The sequence below is a fragment of the Emydura macquarii genome, unplaced genomic scaffold, assembly GCF_026122565.2.
Source record: "Emydura macquarii macquarii isolate MOO-44397 ecotype Brisbane River unplaced genomic scaffold, CSIRO-AGI_Emac_v2 contig_1897, whole genome shotgun sequence".
Lineage (NCBI taxonomy): Eukaryota > Metazoa > Chordata > Testudines > Chelidae > Emydura > Emydura macquarii.
The window spans coordinates 487,884-508,656 of record NW_027132034.1 but is presented as its reverse complement, the minus strand read 5'-3'; the positions used below and the strand labels follow the sequence as shown (position 1 = coordinate 508,656).

General features: G+C 41.6%; 1 protein-coding gene across 1 annotated transcript in view; it reads left to right on the top strand.

The window, feature by feature from the left end:
- Window positions 1-19,488, top strand: part of NBN (nibrin) — a 48,752-nt gene extending 29,264 nt beyond the window's left edge. The window contains exons 11-16 of the mRNA XM_067558256.1: window positions 347-800; window positions 7,745-7,816; window positions 9,307-9,462; window positions 10,541-10,654; window positions 13,146-13,195; window positions 19,304-19,488. Coding sequence (XP_067414357.1) covers window positions 347-800; window positions 7,745-7,816; window positions 9,307-9,462; window positions 10,541-10,654; window positions 13,146-13,195; window positions 19,304-19,334 — 877 coding nt within the window. The 3' untranslated portion in view covers window positions 19,335-19,488. The remainder of the gene's footprint in view (window positions 1-346; window positions 801-7,744; window positions 7,817-9,306; window positions 9,463-10,540; window positions 10,655-13,145; window positions 13,196-19,303) is intronic.
- The last annotated feature ends 1,285 nt before the right edge of the window (window positions 19,489-20,773 follow it).

Genomic DNA, 20,773 nt, shown 5'->3' with positions numbered 1-20,773 from the left:
TGCTAAGGTTGCTCAAATTCAAATCCCACCAACACAATCATGAAAAATTCTGAAAATCCTCAGTTGAAGCATGTACATAAAGATTGCCTTAACATCCAAATATATTATTCAAATGCTCACACAGGTTGTTCATCAGCAAACTCCCTTGAACACCCAACATACAGCCAAGTGCAGTGCACATACCCAAGTACTCTAAACACTTAAACACACGGTCCTGCTCAAGATTACAAAATCAAAATTAACAAAATCATCACTTGTGGATTTTTGGGTTCATATTCAATCATTATTCACTGCTCAGTTGCTGAGTTGACCATGTTGAAATAGCCTTTGTTTCTTTCTGGCAAAGGGAAAGGATTGAAGAGGGAGAAACATCTGTACCTAAACTGGCAAAGCTGGAGGAAAAGTCACCTCGTCTTTCCAGTCAAACCCAACCCACAACTTCCTTGATGTGGAAAAGCAAAGTGGAACAGACTCAAAAGGAACAATATACCTTGGACCTGAAAACAAACCTTCCGCCTGTAGATGCAAGCCTAAAGCTTGTAATGGAAAGTAGCAAATTAGAGAAAGATAAAAGTGCTACTAAAAACGTTTCCAGTGAAAAGCATGCATCAAAGAAGAGAAAAGTGTTAGATGATTTAGTTGAGGATGCAGACACACTAGAGCTTGTGTTTGGGAGCAAAGAGCTTGATTGGGAAGCTGAAATGGGCGATCATAGTGAGGAGCATGGAGCAAATATGCAGAAAAAAAGACGTTTGGAGACCCAGGGGAAACGGATTGAAGAAGAAGCCAATAAAATATCAGTAAGTAGTGTGCTTTACTAATCATTTTTATGGGTCTGATCCTGCAAGTTGCAGCTTCATTGGAGGGGCATGTGCAGCATCTTGCAAGATTAGACTCTGTTAGCACAGAGACAAATACACCATAAGAAGATACTAGCTTTGAACAGTTTGAACACATTGTATTAGCTCTCACGCTATGTATTATAAACAAGCAGTAGGTATAGTTTGGGGATTTTATGTAAGCATTGTGATGAATGTGTTTAAATATAGACTTCCTTGCTCTCCAGGAGTCTCTATCCTGTAGCATTTTTAGCATTTATTTCCCCAGATGGAGGCACTTTTTGATTTTAAACCGGCATCAATTATTTACGCTTCATACTTTCTTTCTGAAGCCCTTAATTTGCTCCTGTTAAAGCAATACAGCCTTTGTAAGCAAAACAGCCAAACCTTGTCCTGTCCTGAGGAACGTTTTTTAGTACAGTGTGCAGTTACAGTCATTTATTAACTGTTATGCTGCTGAACTGCCAGGAGATTTCCATTTCAGCCAATGAATTTCTGTAGCTGTGTGTCAGCAAGATGATATATTGTGAGATCACTGTGTATTCTTAGCATTCTCACCTAATAGCATTCAAATAGCTAAGGCCCATATGTGAAACAGACATTAAGATGCACAGACAGAAGTCTGGTCTGATATGGGGTTAATTTATTTAATATTTTTCATAGGCTTAATTTTATGAATTAGCATATTTCAGAAAATATAATAATGTCTGAAGGTCAGACAAAAGATTAAAAAATAGCCTAACAGGTTTGAGTGGAAAAGATCCATTTGGGTGTAAAGCAGGTTTGCTCTTTGTTTTAATTGAGAAGTATGTTGTTTTTTAATGTCTAGAAACTATGGGACATAATAAATGTTAGCAGGAAAAATGTATTGTTTTCCAAGAGAACCATCTCCTCTCACTTTCAGTATAAGAAGTATATAGCAGCCTAAATATTTTAGCAAAATTTACAGCAGTTGTTCCCAGCCACTGGCCCGTGGGGGTTTTTCTGAGTGGCCCGCCGCTCCCCTCCTGCTGGCTGCAGAAGGGAGCTATGGCCTAAGGACCCAGGCTGAGCACATTGCCGTGGGCCTACAAGACCAGCGCAGGCTCCTTGCTATAGAGAAAAGGATGGGAGATCAGCACCCCTCTCCCCCTGGTTGTTGCAGGGAGCGTGGCAAAGTGCTCCGCCTAGGTCCCTTGGCGCTGGGGTCCCTGCTGGAGCCAGAGGGAGGGGAGCACTGATCTCCTGCCTCCCCGGCTGCAGAAGGGAGCCACTGTCTAGGGATCCAGTTAGAGCGCACGGGGCTACAGGACATGTGCAGTTTCCCTGCTGAAGACACGGATACGGGAGATCAGCGAGAAACTCCTTCCCGTCTGGCTGTAGTGGGGTGGCAGACGCTGCTGGTGGAGCAGCCAGGACCTGCCAAGCTTGAGGAGGGGCAGGACTCTAAAAATCAGTGCCTTCCGGTTTGTTCTGCACTTAGCAGGCCACCCATTGTGACTTATCTACCAGGTCATGTGCTTGAGTGTGTAGTGATAGTCACTCATCTACACTAGTGCTTTGTCTGTGAGTGTGACATACTGTGAGTAATTTGTAGGGGTAAAATAGTGAATGTAAAAATGAGCACAGTAGCATCAAAATGTTTACTTTAAATATGTAGTGATTTGTAGTGCTTAATGGTGTATACCAGCAGTTCTCAACCTTTTTTTCCCGAGTACCACTCCGGTCAGGTAGAGTCAGGCCAAGTACCACTTCATCTGATTGTACCTGGCCAGAGTAATACTGGGGAAAAAAAGCACTGTAGACACTTTGAACCAATGCCCTCCGCCAAAACCCTACAGCCATTTGCCCATTTTCAGCGGCAGCAAGGGGGGGGGGGGGGCGAACGGCAGCGGCGGCTTTTCTCAGCAGGCGGGGGAGCAACGGTGGCAGGTTTTCTCGGCGGCGGGGGGGGGGGCATCGGCGGCGGGGGGAATGGCAGCGGGCGGGTTTCCCGGCCGTGGGGGGGATCAGCAGCAGCATTTGTCGGCGGGGGAGGGGGGATCGGCGGCAGCGTTTGGCGGCCGGGGGGGGGGGGAGGGAGGGGGGGGAATCGGCGGCAGCAGGGTTTCTCGGCGGCGGAATCGGCGGCGCAGTTTGCCCGCGCGTACCACCGAGCCGGCTTCCGCGTACCACTAGTGGTACGCGTACCACCGGTTGAGAACCCCTGGTGTATACGTCAATACATATTTTATGAGTTGATAGACTGGTGGCCCTTCAGGGTTGTAAAAATGATATTTGTGGCCCTCAAGCCAAAAAGATTGGAAACCACTGATTTACAGGATTAGAGTAAAATGAGTATCTAAAATGTTTTGGTTGAATGTAAACAACTCTTGTGACTTCTCTTTTTCCTCCTTTGGAAAATGCCTCTGTTTGCCACAGAGATTCTTTCCTAAGTAAAAACAACGAGAGTCCTGTAGCACTTTAAAGACTAACAAATTTCTGCAGGCATAAGCTTTCGTGGGCTGCAACCCACTTTGTCAGAGGCATGAAATAGAAATGAGATAGGAGGTATATATATACATCCAAGGGTAAGAAACTACAATGGGGAGGGTAGGTGTAAAAAAAAGTCCATTCAGTTAGAGTAGATGAGGCCTATTCACAACCATTGATTAGAAGGTGAGAATGTGTGCACAGTCACAATTACTTCTTGTAATGAGAGAACCATTCCAAGTCCCTATTCAGACCCAGTTTGATTGTGTCAAGTTTGCATATGTGTTCCAGCTCTGCAGTTTCTCGCTGGTCTGTTTTTGAAGTTTTTTTTATTTTGTAGAAGTATGGCAACTTTCAAGTCAGCTACAGAGTGTCCTGGGAGATTGAAGTGCTCTCCTACTGGTTTATGGATGTTACCATTTTTTATGTCTGATTGGTGTCCATTTATTCTTTTGCATAGTGACAGTCCGATTTGGCCAATGTATATGGCAGAGGGGCATTGCTGGCACATGATGGCATATATTACATTAGTAGATGTGCAGGTAAATGACCTCCTTATGGTGTGGCTGATGTGGTTAGGATCTGTGATGGTGTCACTAAAGTCGATGTGTGGGCAGAGTTGGCAACGGGGTTTGTTGCAGGGATAGGTTCCTGGGTTAGTGTTCTTGTTGTATGGTTGCTGGTGAGTATTTGCTTCAGGTTGGGGGGCTGTCTGTAAGCAAGAATAGGTCTGCCTCTCACGGCTTGAGCGAGTGAGGGATCATCTGCTAGGATAGGTTGTAGATCCTTAATGATGTGTTGGAGAGATTTTAGCTGGGGGCTGTAGCTGATGGCCAGTGGTGATCTGTTGTTTTCTTTGTTGGGTCTGTCCTGTAGTAGGTGACTTCTGGTAACTGTCTGGCTCTGTCAATTTGTTTCTTCACCTCTCCAGGTGGGTATTTTAGTTTTAAGAATGTTTTATGGAGATCCTGTAGGTGTTTGTCTCTGTCTGAGGGATCGGAGCAAATATGGTTGTATCTTAGGGCTTGGCTGTAGACAGTGGATCGTGTAATGTGTCCAGGGTGGAAGCTGAAGACATGAAGATATGTATTGCGGTCAGTTGGTTTTTGGTATAGGGTGGTATTAACGTGACCATCCTTTATTTGTATTGTAGTGTCCAGGAAGTGGATTTCTTGTGTGGACTGGTCCAGGCTTAGGTTGATGGTGGGGTGGAAATTATTGAAATCCCAGTGGAATTCTTCGAGGGACTCTTTCCCGTGGGTCCAGTTAATGAAAATGTCATCAATGTAGCGTAGGTAAAAAAGACGAGCTTGGGGATGAGTTTCGAGGAAGCAATGTTCTAGGTAGGCCATAAAAATGTTGGTATACTGTGGGGCCATGCAGGTGCCCATAGCTGTGCCACTGACTTGCAGGTATAGATTGGCTCCAAATCTGAAGTAGTTGTGGGTCAGGACAAAGTCATAAATTTCAACTACCAGGTGTGCCATATCATCATCAGGGAAAATGTTCCTCATGGCTTGTAGTCCATCTTTGTGTGGAATGTTGGTGTAGGGAGTTTCTACATCTGTAGTGGCTAGGATGGTGTTTTCTGGGAGATCACCGATGGATTGTAGTTTTCTCAGGAAGTCAGTGGTATCACGAAGATAGCTAGGAGTGCTGGCGGCATAGGGCCTGAAGAAAGAGTCCACATTGCTTGACAATCCTGCGGTGAGAGTGCCAGTGCCTGAGATGATGGGGCGTCCAGGATTCCCGGATCTGTCGATCTTGGGTAGCAGATAGAATAACTCTGGTCAGGCTCAAGGGGTGTGTCTGTGTAGATTTGTTCCTGTGTTTCTTTAGGGAGTTTCTTAAGTAGATGTTGTAGTTTCTTTTGGTAATCTTTAGAGGGATCGGACGGTAGTGGCTTGTAGAATGTGGTGTTGGAGAGTTGTCTGGCAGCCTCCTGTTCGTAATCTGACCTATTCATGATGACAACGGCACCTCCTTTGTCTGCCTCTTTGATTATAATGTCAGAGTTGTTATTGAGGCTGTGGATGGCGTTGCTTTCTGCACAGCTGAGGTTATAGGGCAAGCGATGTTGCTTGTCTACAATCTCAGGTTGTGCACGTCAGCGGAAACACTCTATGTAAAAATCTAGTCTGTTGTTTTGACCGTCAGGAGGAGTCCATGCAGAATTCTTCTTCTTGTACAGTTGGTAGGAAGGTATCTGTGGATTAGTGTGTTGTTCAGTGATGTGGTGGAAAATTCCTTGAGTCGGAAATGGCGAAAGTAGGATTCCAGGTCACCACAGAACTGTATCATGTGTGTGGACGTGGTGGGGCAGAAAGAGAGTCCCCGAAATAAAACGGACTCTTCTGCTGGGTTAAGTGTATATAGCTGGATAGATTTACAATATTGTTGGATGAGTCAAGGGTATCACAGTTGTGGTCCTTTGTGGAATGTAGGAGCTTAGATAGTATAGAGTCCTTTTTCCTCTGTAGAGAAGCAAAGTGAGTATTGTAAATGGCCTGTCTTGTTTTTGTAAAGATCAACCATGTGGAAGTTTCTGTGGAAGTTTGGCTTTTCATGAGATTATCCAGCATTGAGAGTTCTTTCTTAATCTTCTCCTGTTTGCTGTACAGTAAAGCACTAACCCTGCCCAACCCGTTTGAGATCCCCTGTTCTAAAGTTTTGAAAGCATACCACTTGGAAAAGCCAAGAATGTGGCAATAAAACTGGTCTCAGATTAGCATACTGTAACCATTAGCTAAAGAACAGGTATTGGATACACAGATTACAGTTTTTTATCTTCAGATTGTAGAAATTAACCAGAGTTTTAATTGTTGTTCTTATTTCACATTAATATAAATTCATAAATTTACATGAAACTTGTAGAAATATAAAACTGTTCTTACTAGAGTGACCAGATAACAAATGTGAAAAATTAGGACACTATTTTCAGGGGATGGGGTACAGTTGTGTATATAAGACTAAACCCCTAATATCGGGATGTCTGGTCACCCTAGTTCTGACCACAAAGAGTGTATAATCAGAGTTAGACAATATGAGTGATGCCAGCAGGTGAAGGGAGGAACAAGGATTATATCATAAGGGTCACATTATTGTGTGGTTATGAACTTGTGATTACTGACCACTTTAAATCTGAAAATGAAGTAAAGTCCTAGAGGAAGAACAGAAGGCACTGGATGTTTGGTCTAATTAAAAATAAGTTACTTAGAGAAGGTTAGGAGAAGATGCTTGGGAGAAGGAGATTATTAAAAGTATAGGGGACTGTGTATTTTTAGATGTTGGGGGAGCAAGGATGAGGTTTAATTTACTGGTGGTAAAAACCAGTCACCTTAAGTTGCTGAAACTTAATCTACACTGATGGGAAAACTATATAGTGTAGACATGGCCTCTGTGTTGTAGTAATAATAATAGGGGGATTTTTCTTTGCATCAAATAACTCTCCACATTATATAGTAAAGAATCCACCACTTCACCCACATTGTGGAAGGTCAGCACTGAAAATTACTTGTTTGTTGAAATAAAGGAAGCTGATGACATTCAGCTGAAAGAGAGCACTTCTGAAGATTCTTTAAATGTAGAGATGTACAGTAACTAAAGAATTTAATATAAGCATAGTCATTCATGTGGTAGACAAATTCATGCCTGATAACTGTGGCCTAGAATCCTTTTTTGCTTGTGTCCTTTTTCAGATGTCAGATAACTTCATTTGGACGTTTTCTGGAATCTGAGGCTGCAAAGTCTGATTTGTACTGAGATTCTGGCCATATGGCTGAGATAAAAGTGTAGACAAAGCTTTAGTTTTCTGGTGTGAAAGAACATGTTTGGTATTGAGCCAAAAATGACAGGCAAAATTGTAATCTAATCTAACCACTGGAGCCGTTGCAAATAAACAATTTAGGAAGCATTGAGTTGATACTGAGTCAAGGGAGACAATCTACAGCACCTTCCCCTCCTGATTTTCTTTGTAACAAACTCCATTCATGGTGTCAACAGACCTTCATAAAAGAGATAGAAAAGCCTTAGAAGATGATGATGTGGCTCTTGAGCAAAATTGTGAGATGCAGTAGTCTGCTCTCCCTTCTTCATCTATAGGCTGTGAGGAGACTAGCCTTCATCCTAATCAAGATTGTTCCCAAATTAACACTTACATTTAAATATTTTGTGACGATCAACTCTGGAATATAATTTAAAATATGAAACTAATTCATGCCTGAAAATTTAAAGCAATTTTCATAATCTTTCTGGCAGAATTTTAGGAATTGTGAACTCTTAAGGAAAAACACTTTGTTTTCTTATACTAAAAAAATTAATCTGAACAAACCAGGGACAATGGTTTTATTAGAACATTGCAATTTTAAAATATATATCCAAGGTATTTTTCTGTAAATATGCAATCATAATTTACATTTACAGTGATTGCTCTTTAAAATTGTTTGGTCAAACAGCAAGAAAAAGAACATGGTGCTGTTCCAACTTCAAAGAAGAAAATTGAGATCAAGCAAGAATCCTCAGTTTTGGTAAGAAACTAGTCAAATGTAAGGAATAGCATTGGTTAATACTGAGAAGTGTAAAGGAAATGTACCACCGTTTTTTGCTATTAAAACTAAGTACATGTGTGTGCAGCAGACATAGCAGGTTTTGATGAGTGAGGGCTTATCTAAATACAAAAGTTGTACTGCTATAACTGTATCAGTATAGTCAGAGATGTACACCTACACCATCACCTTCTCTTGTGTGGGTGCAGTTACATTGGTATAAAAGTGCTTATCCCAGTATAGATTATTACTATAGGGGAAGGAAGATAACTACACTATTAGGAGTCATCTTTATACTGGTGTAACTGTGTCCATAATAGCATTTTCACTGACATAAAATTATTACAGTAGAATAAATCACACCCTTAACTAAAATATTATTATTAACCGGGTTTATTGTGGTAGTCCTCACCCAAGAATAGGCTCTCCTTGTATAAGCACTGTACAAACAATAATAGAATTCCTGTCCCAAAGAGCTTATAATCTGAATAGCTCAGATAGACACAGGGTGTGGGTAGGGATATAAACACACAAGCAAAGTGAAAATATGATGGCAGCAAATGTCATATTAACTCCATAATTTTGGGGGGCTGAGTTTGGTTGGGAAGTCAGCTAATTGGTGGGGAGGGGAAATGAAGGGAGAAGGGGACACTGAAAGAAAGGGTGAGTCGAGGACAGGATGGGGGAGAAGAAGATAAGAGGGTAGGTGTGGAGTGAAGGTGGAGTGAAGAGACGGTGAGGGGGAGAGGGTTGGAGCAAACAGTCAATCATCACAGGACAGAGGAAGTCCAGTCAGAACTGTAGAAAGTTGTCTGACTATCCAAAGGTTCCTGATTTGGCTGCTTATGCAGCCGCTCCTGTGGGCTGGAGTCTCTGGATACATCTACACTGCAGCTGGAGATGTAACTTCTAGTTCAGGTAGGTATACACGATAGCTGTGATCAAGCTAACTCACTAAAAATAGCAGTACAGCCATGGGTGCTGCAGGCAGTATCGTGAGCGAGGTGCCAGAATACAGTCCCATCTGAGACCCCAAGTACGTTCTTGGTCGACTAGCCCACGATGCTGTCCATGCTGCAGTGGCTATATTGCTATTTTTAACATGCTAGCTTGATGAAAGCTAGTGCTTGTACATCTATCTGAACTGGGATTTGCATCTCCAGCTGCAGTGTAGACCCATGCCCATATCTGGTTCCTCCTTGCAGTTTTTTTTCCCCAAAGCCACATGGCAGGGGGAGGAACACCTGGGTCCGAGTTTCTCCAGAGTGGGGATAACACTTAATTTTAGCCCCAGGCCCTAGTTTATCAGACATCTAGTTTTAAATTGTAAATCTGATCTAGACTGTTATGTTCTGAGATAATATCTGCCCTCCATTTCTAGCCTGTCATGCGTGTACTCTGATCTCTTAAAAATAGGCTCTTAGTTTACTGAGCAACTTGAAGTTCTTCTTTCCCCTTTTTCCCCTCACAAGAGCACTGACAGACTTCAAGATGACTCCAGCAATCTGCCCAGCAGAGTCTTGTTGACTGAATTTAGGTCACTGGTTGTTAGCCATCCAAGGCCAAATAGTCTTGTCGCTGCACAAACCAATTATGGGCAACTGAACAACTTTAAGAAATTCAAAAAGGTGAGTGCATATGTTAAACTGCCACAAGATGGCACTGTTGGAAATAGCTATGTAAGTACACTGCCATAATACAATAGAAATGTTATTAAATGAAAAGCATTCTTAGAGATTCTACTTCTGCTTATATTTAATTAACTTGCTGTCACCATTGTGATAAAGAGCAAAATACTGTGGCTATTTTTGTATTAATTTATCAGGCAGATGCCAAAGAAGGTTACCTCCCACCAGATGATTACCTAGAGACCTGTGTTCTTTTTGGAGGCTTGTGCAGTTATTACTCAGGCTAACTCATTAAAGGATACTGTGACCTTAAATAGTATTACATTGTTAGGTTGTATCTCCTCTTAGGCTTACTGTGTCACTTTCAAATAACCTATTTAACACTTATATTGGTTGGAAGTTTTACATTTTGACTAAGAAAATTTGGATTCTAAACGTACTACTAAAAATGCCTCTTACAAAACTAAGATCAAAGCTCAATAGGGTTCTGAGAGTGACTTCTACAAAACTTTGAGTTCATTGTAGGAATATGGATTCAGTCCAAAATTTAAAGAAAAAGTGCATTATAACACAAGATATTCAATACACTACATTTAAGTAAAAATGTTAATTGCCTTAAATTGACATGGTCACCTTGAAAATCACATTTTTCTGTAAATACTGTTCCAAGTAGCATTTTTTAAAATTGTTTAATAGAACTTACAATATCTTTGAAAATGTCTTCCTTCCCATGTATTCTGCTGGGTTCTGCATTACAAATTCTACTTTACATCAGAATTGACTAGAAACTTAAAATATCAGTTTCTATTGTTTTCAAAATGCATTTTAAATGTATTAGCATATTAATTTAACAGATTTAAAATATAACTAGTCACAGCTATTTCTTTTTGTGTGCTGATGGGGGAGAGTTGGCAGTTTGCTGGTGATGTGCTATTTAAGTGGAACTATTCATTGCATAGATGCAGTTAGACAAATTGGATGAAAGATATTCTGCCACTGTGAATTTACTAGAGGTGGGTACTCTTGTCTTGCAAGGTTGTCAGCCTGCTCTATAACAGCAAACATTCTTGTCCAACAGGTACCTTATCCTGGAGCAGGACAACTTCCACACATTATTGGAGGCTCAGATCTGATAGCTCACAATGCTAAAAAGAATTCACAGTTAGAGGAATGGTTAAGGCAGGAAATGGAGGTAAGGAATTCTTTCCAGGCAACAGAACTGTGGTCCTTCCCAAGAACAGGGCAGCACTGTACTAAAAGTGAGCCTGTGTTCTGAACGAATCTGCCACTTAACACACCCAAAAAAGATGTGAGGGATGTGACCCAAATAAACTAAAGGGGTTCAGGGATAAGGCTGACTCTGCTGGTGATTCTTTTGGCTGAATTTGATATGCAATATTTATATAGCTGATTCAGAGGAGACTGCTGTAAAGCAAAAAGTACTGACCCTAGGAGAAAGTGATTTTAGTGACAGTAAAATAAATGTTTTATTGACACTCACCTGTGCCTGAATTCTGAGTGTGGCAGTGAAAGTTTTTACATTAACAAACTCAGTGGCCTTAGCACTTCAGTGCAGCACTGCTGATGTTTTGCTCAGAGTTAGATTAGAATGTAGTTCATATTCAGATGAAAAATACACAGGAAATATGAATGTTGCGGTCAGGAGACTGAATTTTGTAGTGTCTTTTACTAGAGAACATCTTTCCACTTGTATGCAATTTATATCTTATTGTAGCAGTTCTCAAGCTTTTTCATTTTGTGGACTGCTGCTTAAAAAAAACAAGCTCCTTTCAGGGACCACAACCCAATCCAGGTTCCGTATCTTTCCTGTATTGCTTGGTTAATTGAAAAAACAGTATTTAGGAGAGAATGTGATGGATGGGGCTTCTTGAATTTGTTACTCCACCCCCCACTTTTTGTGTCTGTTGTTTATTTTTCTCTCCCTGATTTTAAGCTTGATTTTAACACTGGTTCTGACCTTGCAGTATTGCACTGCAGTAATCTTTCCTGGCCACTTTGAAGTTTGTCATCTTTTGTGCTTTGTTATCCTAATTTGGCATCCACCACAAATTTACTCATTGTTGAATTTGAGTCATACCTAAGAAGGACATGAGCAACTGTGCAGTGGAGCAGAGGTTCTGACTCCTTTCCCCCTTGCACCCTTCAGTTCAGGTAGCAAAAAAGGCTCTGAAAGCCCTAAAACAATCATAGCTCAATTCCAATTAGCAAAGTATCCCCTTTTGCAAACAGACATAGATGCTTCACTCCCATGACAGAAGCGACTCCGGTTAGAAGAGGTCAGCAGACCACAATTTGAGAGTATGCTGCTATTACTCAAATTTTTTAAAGTAGTTTAGAATATAGTTTGCGAAAAAAGGTACCATTCAGGATGCTGGCTTATCTCTGAGAAATGCTGAAGATCTGCAACTTGTATTACCTTTAGTTGTGGATGTTCAGCACTTCTCCATTCAACTCTTAAAATTTTATAGCGTTGCAAGGGGTCAAACTCTGAGGACAGTCTAAAATGGTGTAATTTGCAGCTCCTTCTGCCTCTTCACTTTTTGCCACCAAAATGTGCAGGTTGCTCTTAGACAGTATAGATTTTTACTTAGACTCACAACATACAACTTAAACACCCATATAACTCATCACTTATATTAGACTCGACTTAATTACTCCACTTTAAAGTTGGTGCAGCGTAAACTGAGTTGTTGAAAGATAGTAGCATTGAATGAAAAACTCAGTAGTAGGAAGGTATAAGTAGCTGTAAACCGAAGTAGGTCACGCATTACTTTAACTTGTACCTCCTTGGCATAAGTTACGTTAACTTACAGCTACTTGCCAGTGTGTAAAGGAGTCTGATTTCAAATCACCTCTGAACTAGTTCCACTGTTCAAAAGTAATTGTGACAAGACTCAAAATTTTGACCAACTAACAGGTTTCTGCTTGTGGACAGTCCTGCTTTTGAAAGCTCCATCATGACAAATAATGTAAAGTCCTGAATATTTTTCCATCCCCTTCATTTTTGTCTGACATGCAGGACAGCTACACCGTGCAGTTGGCCTGGGTGATTGGCACCTGGGTGTAAGCATTTGGGTTAGCTTAGCCTGAGTATGAGCATTCCCACAGCAAAGCTGGCCTCTGTTACTGTGTCCTCATTTCTGCCCTCATCTGTGCATGTCTGGGGGCATAGCCTTTTTTTGTGTGTGTGCAGAAAGTCTCTTTCCAGTAAATTGTGGGAGAATTTCTCGGCCTTTTGGAGGGAATTGTGGGAAAGGGCTTTGGAAGACTTGGCACTCGAGTGATCTTGCCTGCATCCTCACCGCAGTGGGTGGGGTTATAGCCTGACCTAAACCAGAGCTCTGGCTTTAACCCATACCCCAACCCATGCAAGCAAGCATAAGATCAAAGTGCAAATAAGCACATGCTTAAGGGTTTTGGATGTGTATGAGTGGGGTTTGGGGCAAAAACGTGTAAGAGCATAACATTGTAGACCTTCCCACAAGCTTCTGATCATTTTTCAGGTAGGTTTCTGTAACTGTAGCCTATTTTATGAGGTGAAAACCATAATCTGACATACCTGTAAAACGCACTGTATGTGAGGTATCCACAGCAAGATGTCTCGGTACAGGACTATTGCTTTAGTATGAATGATATTGAAAAGGCTTACTTTATTTTGTTAGGAACAGAATCGACATGCAAGAGAGGAATCGCTTGCTGATGATCTCTTTAGGTAAGGGATTTTTTTTGTTAGTGCTTTTAAGAGAGATCTGATATGTTGTACGTCACCTGACTTATTTTCTGGCCAATTTCGTTTTTCTATTCAAACACATGATGGCTATCGCTCCATTGGCTGCCTCCTTTCTTGATACCGCATCTGTGTAGAATGTGTCCAAACTGACATCCTCTTCTGCTCTTTCCTGTCTTTCTTTATATCTTAAACTTTATCAGTTCCTGGGCCCTACATGACTCCCTTCAATATAACATTCAAAACTAGTAGTTTTATTGGTAATGAGAGCATTCTCAGATAGAATTGTTGCTGCTTCATCTCCCTCCTCTGAACATTATTTTATTCCCTATTACAAGGAACCTGGGCATTCAGTTTGAATCCAGATTCTCTTTCCTACTTGTGAGGATGCAGCCATCAGAGTTTGCCAGTGCCTCTCCCCCTGTTGGCTGGATGGTTTTGTTCTGGCTGAACCAGAGACTCCCTTTTTTCTAGGGTAAACAAAACTAGTCCAAAATAAAAACAGCCTGCTTGGGTTATAGCGCCCTTATCGTGGTCTGGGGGGACCCTCTCCACTTTTCACAGGGGTGCTCACACCTTTTCACACAAGGCTTCTAAATGGGCCTTGCCCCACTCATTTCCAGGCTTCTTCCCAGGCTTCTGCTTCAAGCCTTTTCTCCATGAAAAGATCAGCACTACCTTTCCCTACTTTCCTCTTTGGTGGAGAGACTCTCAGCAGGACTGGCCAAGATCTCTCTCTCCAGAGTAAAGCAGGCCTTTTATACCCAGCATGCTGTTAGCAGCCTACAGTTCCCATGGTTCTGTGGGTCCTGACTGGACTACAAATCACAGAATCCCTCCGTTTGTGGCGGGGCCCATGCCACAGGAGTGAGGTGACACCTCTTACGCTGGCTGAAGGTACTGTTTTGCTGCTGTATCTTGTACGTCTATAAAATTACCCTGTCTAAAACACTTTCTGTTCCATAAACCCTCTACTAGTTTTCTGCTGATATCTTCATTTTACTTTCTTCCTTTCCCTTCCCTTGCCTGCCCTCTTTAGAGAAGACATTAGTTCCTCCTTTCTACTTCCTTGGCCAGTTCATTCTCTGCCTATCCTGCCTGTCTAAATCCTCTTTTCCTAGGCATGTGACTCCTAATCCAGTCTCTAATAAACAAAAAAAGGCAGCCACTGCTAAGCAGAGTCTGCTTCTCTTTATTCAGTTTTTCTCTGTAAAATTCTGTGTTGTTCTTCACCTTTCCAACATATGTGAATTGTATGGTCTATATTGTAAACTATACACTTTACTTGTACGTGCATGTATAGATTTTAAGCTGGCATGAAGTATTTTGTGATTATGCCAGACTTCTCAGTATCCGCAAGAGTGACTCTCAGTTCACACATTCACTTAATTAAAGTCCTTATTTGCAATCTCACCAACAATATGATTATTTAGAAAGAATTTTTCATTACTTGTTAAACCTGCTACTGTTGGAACTTTTAAGTAGGGGTGGGAGAACCCAGAAAAATTCCAGCTCTGATTAATTCTACACTTGACAAAGTTCTGCAAAAATCATAATTTGCAGAATCCAAACTCCTCTGAAAAAAAGGGTAGAAATGCCTGGGCAGTAGAATATAATATGAGATTAAATCTTGTGCTTAGTCTCAAAGTATTATTGCAAAACTGAGTTAAAAATGCTGCTTGCCATAGAATGTTTCTTGTGAAAGGGTAGTAATAAGAGCACAAACCACCAAAGAACACCACCATTTATAGCATCAAACATGTTGGAATACTTTTCTCTGTTGCCTTTATAAAACACCCTTCACCATAGTATTCTACCTAGGCTCCAATTTATTTTTATGCTGCCTTTGATATTTACCTTTAATATTTATTGTGTTTATGTAAATATTTTGTGTGGTGGAAACTTGTAACACAAACATTTCAGTCTTTGCCACACAGCAGCCTGCTACTACTGGATATTTACTGATTATGGCCTTGATCTGGCATGACTTCAGTGGGAGCAGGCCCTGTGTCATGTAGTATTAGCAGCTGCAGGTTCCTGAGAATAGCATTTGAAGATGTGTTCAGCAGAATCAGTCAATCAGCACTCAAAGGAAAGAAAGAAAGAAAAGCTCCACTCCCAGAGAGAGCCAGGTCTCATCTCACACTTCGTAGCTTCTGTAGTCTGAATTCATTGCACATGCCACAGGCTCCTTGCATCCCTCCAGGCTATCCCATGCAAGTTCTCTGTATGCCATCTCTCTCTTTTAGGGCTCCTCCCACCCCAAAACCTTATGCTAGCAGCTCTGTGTGCTCTCTGTTTACCTCATACCTATCGCCTTTCACAAGCTCTGCATGTCCCTTCTTCCCACCCACCATTATTTCTTTTCTTTCTGTCTGGGAGTTAATAGTTTGCAGTATTGTACCCAGCTTAGGAGATAATAGATCATTCACTGTGTCAACATGTTAAACTGTACTGTGAGGATGGGCAGAGCTGAGGAGTGGGGTGGATGTTATGCTGAAAGGTGGTGATTGTGGCCATCAGCCAGTTCTTTGATCTGTAGAGAATTACAGAAGTGGTGGAAGATGCAGGGTTTACTCCTCATATGCAAGGGACTCTGAATGTCACCCATTTTCCCTTCCAGGTTCCCAGTTTTCACCACACTCAATAGGTTGCTGCTCACTGCTGCCTAGAACATTCCCTGAGTGTTTGGAACTGATTGGATGCAGCATTCAAAAACTTACGACATTACATCCATGTGTACCTCATCCAGTGCGTTAAATTCCCCAGTAGCAGCTAGGCAGCATTGCCAACGTCAAGAGATCAAAAATCATGAGTGGGAGCCCCCAAAATCATCAGATTGGCTCAAAAATTATGACTTTAAAAAAAAAAAGATTATATTGTGTTTTTTAGGTCAGTCTCTTGATTTTTGAATGCCCTCTGCCCATCCCCAGCGTGTGTGCATCTGACAATTAGTGTGGCCTACTCTCCCACAGCTAGTGGATAAGGTTAATTTTGGCTCCCTCCTGCAGGAGCTCTCACCCTCACATCTGCCTGTCCTGCTGCCCAGCAATTAATCCTGTCCTCCAGTGCCCCATCAGTTCTCTCCCCTACCGACGCCCTCAGTTCAGCCCTCCTCCACCCCATCGACCCCACTGTGCTCAGTTCACCCTCTCAGCATTCACCCCATCTGCTCAGAACCCACCATCAGTACAGCCTCCTACCTCATCAGCCCCCACCCTCCTTACTTCAGCCCCCAGACTCATCTCTGCTCCTTAGGGTTCTTCACCCTCCCCAGGCCTAGGTGTGCTGCAGTGAGGTCCCCTCCCCACTCCCCAGACTGGCAGGGGAGCAGCCTCCCAGGGCTGACAGCTGGAGCCCTGACAGCGCCTGCAGCAGCTGACAGGATTTCTCACTTTTAGAACTCTTAAATGTCAGGATATTTTTTTCAGTTGATTCAATTACTTATTTGAGGGTTGGTCCTCCATCCCTTTTATCTGAGGGCGTGTCTACACTGCTACGGCAGAAGGCATCGATGCAACGGCATCGACTGAACGGGTCTGTGTAGACCCATCAACTCAATTAGTCCACCTCCCCGACAGGCGGAAGGCAGCGTCGACAGGAGACGCTCTCCCGTCGACGTAGCGTCATGAAGGCACCGTGCTGCGTAGATGTAAGTACGTCAGCGTGAGAGAGGCTAGTTACGGGTATATCTATATTGATGGTGGCATTGTTAGTGCCACCGGATCGATTCTGCGGGATCGATTGAGCAGCAGTGGAGACCTGCTCAATCAATCTGGAAGTCAACACCATTAATCCACCCCCGCAAAAAGAATAACCCTGCGTCAACGAGGGGGCATTTCCCATCGGCACAGCATAGTGAGGGCTCCATGGTGGGTAGAAGTTAGGAAGTCATAGCTTGCGTGTCTCCCGTCAACTGCTGCCGAATTTCGCTGGCAATGTAGACCAGGCCTACGTTACATAACTAGTGTATGTCACACTGACCCAGTGCAGCAGTGTAGACCAGGCCTTAGCTGAAGTTCCTCTTCCCTGCTGGGGGTAGCCATGCTTCTCCTGATAGAATGATAGCTTTGTTTATCTGCTCTGTAAATGAATTCCCAGTGTTTTTCAGAGTACTTTGGAATTAACGTCCCTGTGGAGAAACCACATTCCATTGTTTAGGTTGGGGTAACTCCTATTTGACTAGAAACATTTGTGCTGCAGCTGAAAAAAAAAAAGCCTGACATTTGACAGTTCTGTGCTGAGTGAGGCTTAACTGTACTCAAAAATCGTGACTCTCATGATCAATTTAAGTAGGTAAAACCCTCCGGTCATTATGCTCTCAACTGACCTCACACAGGAAAATGATAAAAGATAAAAACAACCTATCACCTCTGGGTGAATACTTTTCACAAAGCGATCACTCTGTGTTGACCTATCAGCCCCTCGTCCTCAAAGGAAACTTGCACAACACTTTCAAAAGACAAAACTCTGCTACACACTAAAAAATCATGGACTGAACAGAGACAGTAGAATTCATGGCTTACTATAAACAATCTATATAGTGTAGCCCACAAACTGCCCCTTCCCCCCCAATTGCTCACCCCCTTTCCCTCCCTATAACTGGAGGCCATTTCACCTTGAATGGTGCCTAGAGATGTGTTAACTACTTATGCTAAACAATCTGTTCCACCTTGTATTCAGCTGTGACTGAGTACATTTCCCAGACCTGAAGAAGAGTGCTGTGAGCTTGTTTCTCTGAGAAGTTGGTTGGATAAAAGCTATTACCTCACCCACTTTGTCTCTCTAATATCCTGTGACTGACACGGCTCCACCACCACTGTGTATATAGCATTACATCCAGACAGACCAGCAGAAAAATGCCATCAAGTTGAATGTAGGATCTCACTTCACTCAGCCTAAAAGTATATGCTGTATGTTTAGTTTCACTGTATGAGGGAACTAACAGTATCTGGGTGACTTGAGTTGCTATCAGTTATGGCTAATTTATCCAAAATGTGATTTTTAAAAAGGATTATGTTATTGCAGAAACATTTGATAAATCAGCGGCTGAAATAGCAAGTGGCAGTATAAAGTATTTTAATATAGAATAGTCAAACTTGTTAGGAGCCTTTCCAAATTCTTAGTGTATTAACAGCATGCAGCTAGTGGTGGTGATTTTCAGTGTTCATTTTTTTCTTTTTTCCCAAAAGGGATAAATGAGTTGCCTAGGAACAGCAAAGACCTGTAATACATTTCTAGTTAAGTGGTGATGTAAATTGGCTCACAAGTTGACATTTTCCTGTCTAAGAAAAAAAAACCCTTAGTTAAATGGAATCAGATTTAGGGGAAGTAAAACTGCCTGAGCATTCAGTTGTGGCTGTACACTATTCATCTATGAAAACAAAGCAGGTTAGAAGCAAAGAAGGGTTTTTTTGTTTTCTTGGGGTGGGGGTGGGGCAGGAATGGAGAGAAAAAAGGACAGGGCTTGAATTCCAAGTATAAACACATTCCTGAGCACTAGTTAATCATTCTGTACCCTTATCAAAAAAGTTCATTAAAAGATCATGTGATAGGAAGCAGCGCTAGAAGAATCAAGTGGGGGGGGGGGGAGGTGTGGAAGAAATTAGTAAATGTGTCTCTGAACTGAGCTGCAGTTCAGATGTGGTCATGATGGGTAACTTCGCTGTTATTGAGAGGAAGTTCTCTCAATGTTAGCCTATGAAAATCTTGCATCAAGAAATAAATAGCTTCTGTGGTGAAATATGTCTACAGATTTTCATTTGATTGCCATCTTAAAGTATGTAAAAAAACCCAGCTGGTAGTAAGATACCTTTAAAGAAAACTCAAGTTCACACACTACAAATTCTAAAAACAGCACACAGTCCAGGTGTAATCCTTTATTTTAATTAACTGACAATAAAAAAACACAGTCCTGCAAAAAGCTGAACACCCTCCACATCTGTTGATTTAAGTGGGAGTGGAGGATGCTCCTGACCCCCAATCAGAAAAGGAAATGTCAATTTTTAACTGTTTAAATCACACATTTCACTTTAAATTGCTTAAATAAATTGTTGGTATCTGTTTACTTAACATTTTTTTCTCTTTCTGCAGATATGATCCTAATGTGAAAAGGAGACGATAAGTTGTCAGTTGAATTAACAATGAACCTACAGCAAAACAGTCTTGACAGCATGTTTGGTGGTTCCCCAGTGTACAATATATATGGGGGATTTAAATGACCTCTTGTTGTAAGAGTTGTTTTAAGTCCTGCTTTTATTAAAGAAAACAGAAAATCAGTTGTTCATTGTTTTGGCATTTATAGAGTCCACATTTCTGGTTTCAAAACTTTAAACTCCTTGCTTCAAAGCAGTGGACTAGTACAGTGTTCTAGATATTCAAGGCTGCACTTTGTTTTCTTCTTATAGTCTGTTTGAGATACATTTGCTATTACTTCGTTCTGAAAAAAGACCAAGTTAATTTGTCTAGCTCTCTGTGTATAAAACAGAGACAGTGGGTGCAGTAATCTCTTATTGGACCAACTTCTGTTGGTGAAAGAGCTAAGATTTTGAGCTACACAGAGCTCTGGAAACAAGCAGTGCTTTGTGTAGCTCAGAAGTTTCTTTTTCACCAACAGAAGTTGGTCCAATAAAAGAAATTACCTAATCCCCGAGCCCCTCCTCCTTAGGGCTAGAGCACCACTGTAAACTAGCTAACGTGGTTTTTTTTTAAAAATTCCCCTTCAACTTGGTTTAATTTCTGCAACAGAACTGGTTATTTAAAATGAAACTTCCGAAGCCTCTTAAAAAAAATCCTGCCTCATATTAAATGTAGTTTAAATGACTGTCCATTTTAGAGTTGAAATAGTAGCCCTAGCAGTGTATGTTTGTGGATGGCAGAGTTCTAGAAAAACCTTTCCTGCCCAGTATAAACAGGGATTTTATCCTGACAGCTATGTTAGCCAACCAGTAACCAGCATCTCTGTTAATGTGCTCAGAATAAAACCCCTTTCCACACCAGATAAAGAAAGCTGGTCTAGAACCTGTTAGCCATGATTTGACTTCTGGTTAACAGTTGTGGTTTGTTCACATGGTGCACAGCATTAGGTATACACAAAGACATTTAAGTCTGTGGATGGCAGCAGCGTTCACACTCATTTTTCTTTTTTGATTACTTTTAAAGATGACTGTGCCCAACTTACTCAGAATCAGAAAATGAGGTTCCATGTGTTAGCAAGATGGTTACTGCCACCTTAAAATAATCAGTGTAGGTTACAGCTGTCACATGTAACCAGCTATCAAACATAAGATTATTTTTACATGCCCAGTATTCAAAGTTTTTTATAAACACCCAGAAATTGCTTTTTCATAAGTTGTCTGAAGTCCTCCTTTTGGGGAATCCAGATTCCAACATATAACTTTAATTGGCAATAGTCATCTGCCACTCTTGTAAAGAGCACTGAATGAGCCATTATAGTCTGGCTCTTAAGTGTTTCCAAAACTACTTGGAATTTTCAAAGTTGGTGTCTTCAAAGCTGAGGAGAGCCTGAGCTTTTCAGTGTTATCAAGTACCAAATTCACGACT